At 36.5% G+C, this 6000-nt stretch overlaps 1 protein-coding gene across 1 annotated transcript in view; it reads right to left on the reverse strand.

The window, feature by feature from the left end:
* CATSPERB (catsper channel auxiliary subunit beta) overlaps positions 1-6000 on the reverse strand; it is an 85888-nt gene that overhangs the window by 65047 nt on the left and 14841 nt on the right. The window contains exon 5 of the mRNA XM_005871219.1: positions 3086-3181. Coding sequence (XP_005871281.1) covers positions 3086-3181 — 96 coding nt within the window. The remainder of the gene's footprint in view (positions 1-3085; positions 3182-6000) is intronic.

Consider the following 6000-nt stretch of genomic DNA (forward strand, 5'->3'; position numbering starts at 1 on the left):
CTTAAACGTAAGAGGGGAAACCATAAAAATCTTAGAAGAAGCCACAGGCAGCAAAATAGCAGACATTTGTTGTAGCAATATATTTAACGATACAGCTCCTAAGGCAATGGAAACTAAAGAGAAAATAAACAAACGGGACTACATCAAAATAAAAAGCTTCTGCACAGCAAAAGAAACCATCAACAAAACAACAAGAAAGCCCACTGCATGGGAGAACATATTTGCCAATGTTATCACCGATAAGGGTTTAATCTCCAACATTTACAGGGAACTCATACAACTTAACAAAAGGAAGATAAACAACCCACTGTTGAGAAGGGCTCCAAAGAGGACACTAGGCATATGAAAAGATGCTCAATGTCACTATCATCAGAGAAATGCAAATAAAGATGACAAGGAGATATAAGCTCACATTTGTCAGAATGGCTATTATCAATAAATCTACCGACAATAAGTGTTGGCCAAGATGTGCACTGTTGGTGGTAATGCAGACTGGTGCAGCCACTGTGGAAGACAGTATGGAGTTTCCTCAAAAAGTTAAAAATGGAACTCCCATTTGACCCAGTGATCCCACTTCTAGGAATATATCCCAAGAAACCAGACCAATCAGAAAGGATATATGCACCCCTATGTTGATAGCAGCACAATTCACCATAGCTAAGATTTGGAAACAGCCTAAATGCCCATCAGCAGATGAATGGATTTAAAAACGGTGGTACATCTACACCATGGAATACTGCACTGCTATAAAAAAGAAGGAATTCTTACCATTTGCAACAGCATGGATGGAACTGGAGAGCATTATGCTAAGTGAAATAAGCCAGTCAATGAAAGAAAAATACCACATGATCTCACTCATTTATGGATAATAAAGACCATTATAAACTGATGAACAAAAATAGATACAGAGGCAGAGCAGCATCAAACAGACGTCAAACGACAGCGGGAAGGCTGGGGAGGGTGGGGAGTGGGTAAGGGATCAACCAAAGGACTTGTATGTATGCATATAAGCATAACCAATGGACGCAAGACACTGGGAGGGGGGAGGGGAGGCTGGTGGAAGGTCAATTGGGGAAGAAAAGGAGACATATCTACTACTATTTGTAATACTTTAAATAATAAAAAAATAAAAATAAGTTTTTAATGCAGTATGTAATAAGTTTTTAATGCAGCATGTAATACTCTGGGTACATCTCAATATGTAGATGATTCTGATTTCAGATTATTTTTTAAATGGAAAGAACTTTATGTTGTTATTTTAGTATTTAAAAGTAGCATAAGACAAAATATCACAGTCTCAAAGACTTGCAATGACTATTGAACAACTGACTCGCTATTTATAAAAATCTTGGACACTATGACAACAGGAAAGACAACATTTTGTCCTTTTTGTTTTATATATGTTCCTTTTGGTTAAAGAAATAAAATAATGCAGATATGGTTGAAGATACCTCTGCTCCCCTCCACAGCCCCATTCCCAAATTCTCCCCATTTGCAACCACTATCGTGAAATTGCTGTGTGCATTTCTAGTCCATGCTTTTATTTTTTCACTACAATATATATGTAACCATGAACAAGATACAGCATTGCTTTATTTCCTGAATAAATTTCCTGGAAAAATATATATAATATTGATTTTAGAGAGGATGGGAGAGGGCAAGAGAGAGATAGAAACATCAATGATGAGAGAGAATCATTAATGGGCTGCCTCCTGCATGCCTCCTACTGGGGATCGAGCCCACAACCCAGGCATGTGCCCTGAGCGGGAATCGAACCCGTGACCTCCTGGTTCATAGGTTGATGCTCAACCACTGAGCAACAATGGCTGGGCATGGATTTCCTGAATTTTAGATAAATGCTTTCCTACTTTATTCTGAAACTTGATTTTTCACTCAATGTTTTTGAGTTCTGTTCTCGATGACATATATGGTCTATTTACTTCGTTTTAACAGAACATACCACATGTATTTGTCCTTTCCCTATCGCTGTACATTTATGTTGTTTTCCATCTTTCTTATTATAAAAAATGCTGCATGAAATAGATTTGTACATGTCTCCTGGTACCTATGCAACCTCTTCTCTAGAGCAGCTCTGCACATCTGAACCAGCTGTGCAGAAAATGTTTATTCTTAACAACAGATGCCTGGCCCCACTTACGGAGATGAGATTTTAGTTGGGGTATAAGCAGTGATGGCGAACCTATGACACGCGTGTCAGAGGTGACACGCGAACTCATTTTTTTGGTTGATTTTTCTTTGTTAAATGGCATTTAAATATACAAAATAAATATCAAAAATATAATTCTTTGTTTTACTATGGTTGCAAATATCAGAAAGTTTCTATATGTGACACGGCACCAGAGTTAAGTTAGGGTTTTTCAAAATGCTGACACGCCGAGCTCAAAAGGTTCGCCATCACTGGTATAAGGGGTGGTACAGACATCATTCCTTTTCTTAAAGCTACCCAGGTGATCTTGTTCATAAAATGTACTATTTATGTTTACTCCGCATAGCACCCTATTAAAGTGGGAGTGAATGAATAAAAGTAAAAAGGAAAGTGAGGATAAATACAAAATCTAGGACTGAGGATTTTTAAAAAATGTATAGTATAGCGTTATAGGTGATTTAAAAATTGGGCTATGAGTCAGACAACTGGGAAAAAGAAACCTAGTCAGTTATATCACTCAGTGTTTATGACCTTAAAATTAAACAACCAATTTTTCATGAAAAAAAATAGAAATGTTCTTACTAAGACTGAACAGGAAATTTTGCTGATGGTCCTCCTAAGGAAGACTGCTGCAATGAACAGTATCTTCTAAAAGCCATTGTTTATTATGACCTGCATTGTGGCTATAGAGAAAACCCATCTCCATATTTCCATAGCACCCTTTATAGCACTCTATTAACAATTACCCACATGTTTTTAATTCTTTGCCTCATTAGGATGGGGAGCCCCTTCAGAGTCATGATCATTTCTTAATTATTTATCTCTAGTACTTAGCACAGAGTTAGGCATTAAGTAGGTTACAAGATTTGTTGAGAGAACATTACAAATCCCATTTTACTTTTATCTGCTGGCATTTACCTCGGATTTTATCCAATAGTGTTCCTTCAGTAGTGTACGTATTTAATCCATGTTGTAAATAAATTCTTACTATCCATTCTTCTACAGCTGCAATATCTATTTGGAAATAAAAGGCAAATAATTAACTATTCTTTAGTATGTCATGTTGGTAAGATTTAAGACCATATGAACATTGATGTCGGCACCAACAATGATGACCCTTCATTTCTCAATCACTTTGATTGCATTTATATATATTTTTCTATAGTCTGCCTATAAACATTTTGATGATACAGTAAGAAAAAAAGAATTGTGAAATGTTCTATCACCACAGCAATGAATCCAGATAATATTTTAGATCATAATTTTTCTCTAAGAGCAGTCATGGCTTTGTAAAAAGAAAATTATGCACTTAGGTAAAGTGGTATAATATTATTTAAAAGTAGACTGTGATTAATTAAAATACATAGTATAAACTCTGGGGCTGACAATAAGAACACTTTAAAGCACAAATAATATGTCAATACTGGAGATAAAATGGAATCACAAAAAATAAGTAATATGAATAAAGACATAAAAGGAAAAGGAAAACAGAAGAGATGGAATGAATAGAAAACAACCTGATGGGAGATTTAGTACAACCATACCCACAATTACATTAAATGTAAATGGTCTAAAAATACCAATTAAGAGTCAGATTTCCCAATTAGAGGTAAAAATCAAGACTGAACTATATGCCAACGCTAAGAAATCCACTTTCAATATAAAAGTACAGATGAGTTAAAAGTATGAGTGGTATCTGGGGAAGCCATAGATGATGAACTCAGCCTGGGAGCCCCTGCAGTTGCACCCACAGGCCAAGACTGAGGCCAAGGCTGAAACCAGGGTGCACCCATGAACAACATGCCTGACCCAAACAGCTTGGCTGCACAAGCGCTCATATCCACCCAGGCCTTGAGGTGGATCTATATCACAGCAAGGATATGACTCTTCCCGTGACTACTGAAGCACCTGGTCCCCAAGGAGATCAATTGCTATTTGTGCTCTGGTTGTCACTACTCTTTATCAAGCAGTTTTTGGACCCTGGGCAATGGTGTGAGAAACATCATATATGTTTCTACAAATAGAGCTTCTTGCGCAACTGGGTAAAACAATGAGGGAGGTCAGTCTTCTGAGGGAGAACTTAACTTGCCTTCAATAGGACTGGATTAAAGTTGGCATATGCACAACTGTCATGAAATATACAAATTTTAAAACATAAAAGTATTAATTGAGCATAGTGGTTTGGGTTGATTTCTGGGTTCTCTATTCTAATCCATTGGTCTACATGTATGTTCTTATGCCAGTACCAGGCAGTTTTGAGAACAGTGGCTTTGTAATACAGCTTGATATCTGGTATTGAGATCCCTCTTACTTTGTTCTTCTTTCTCAGGATTGCTGCAGCTATTCATTGTCTTTTTTTTTTTTTATTCCAGATGAATTTTTGGAGAGTTTGTTCTAGGTCTGTGAAATATGCCATTGGTATTTTAATGAGGAGTGCACTGAATCTATAGATTGCTTTGGGTAGTATGGACATTTTAATGATGTTGATTCTATCAATCTATGAATACGGTATGTTCTTCCATCTGTTTATGTCTTCCTCTATCTCTTTTTTCAATGTCCTGTAGTTTTCCGAGTACAGGTCTTTTACCTCCTTAGTTAAGCTTATTCCTAGGTATCTTAATTTTTTTGGTGCGATGGTAAATGGGATTATTTTTTTAATCTGTCTTTCAGAAAGTTCACTAATGGTATAAAAATGCCATAGATTTCTTGGTGTTAATTTTGTATCCTGCTACATTGCCGAATTCAATTATTAAGTCTAATAATTTTTTGATGGAGTCTTTAGGATTTTCTATGTACAGCATCATGTCATCTGCAAATAATGACAGGTTTACATCTTCTTTTCCAATTTGTATGCCTTTTATTTCTTCCTCTTGTCTAATTGTTATGGCTAGCACTTCCAATACTATGTCAAACAGGAGTGGTGAAAGTGGGCATCCCTGTCTCGTTCCTGTTCTTAGGTGAAATGGTTTTAGTTTTTGCCCATTGAATATGATGTTGGCTGTAGGTTTGTCATATAAGGTTTTTATTATGTTGCATGCATATAAGCCTAACCAATGGACACAGACACCAGGGGGGTGAGGGCATGAGTGGGGGTGGAGGTTGGGAATAATTTTTTGATGGAGTCTTTAGGATTTTCTATGTACAGCATCATGTCATCTGCAAATAATGACAGGTTTACATCTTCTTTTCCAATTTGTATGCCTTTTATTTCTTCCTCTTGTCTAATTGTTATGGCTAGCACTTCCAATACTATGTCAAACAGGAGTGGTGAAAGTGGGCATCCCTGTCTCGTTCCTGTTCTTAGGTGAAATGGTTTTAGTTTTTGCCCATTGAATATGATGTTGGCTGTAGGTTTGTCATATAAGGTTTTTATTATGTTGAGGTATGATCCCTCTATTTCCATTTTGCTGAGGGTTCTTATCAAGAAAGGGTGTGATAAAGGAGGCATGAACATACAGTGGAGTCAAGACAGTCTCTTCAATAAATGGTGTTGGGAAAGTTGAACAGATACATGCAAAAAAAATGAAACTAGATCACCAACTTACACCATACACAAAAATAAACTCAAAATGGATAAAGGACTTAAACGTACGACAGAAAAACCATAAAAATATTAGAGAAATACACAGGCAGCAAAAACTCAGACATATGCCGAAGCAATATCTTCACTGATACAGCTCCTAGGGCAAAGGAAACTAATGAGAAAATAAAAAAATGGGACTACATCAAAATGAAAGCTTCTGTACAGCAAAAGAAACCATCAACAAAACAACAAGAAAGCCCACTGCATGGGAGAACATATTTGCCAATGTTATCACTGATAAGGGTTTAAT

This window comes from Myotis brandtii, unplaced genomic scaffold (assembly GCF_000412655.1).
Source record: "Myotis brandtii unplaced genomic scaffold, ASM41265v1 scaffold332, whole genome shotgun sequence".
NCBI classification, from domain to species: Eukaryota; Metazoa; Chordata; class Mammalia; order Chiroptera; family Vespertilionidae; genus Myotis; species Myotis brandtii.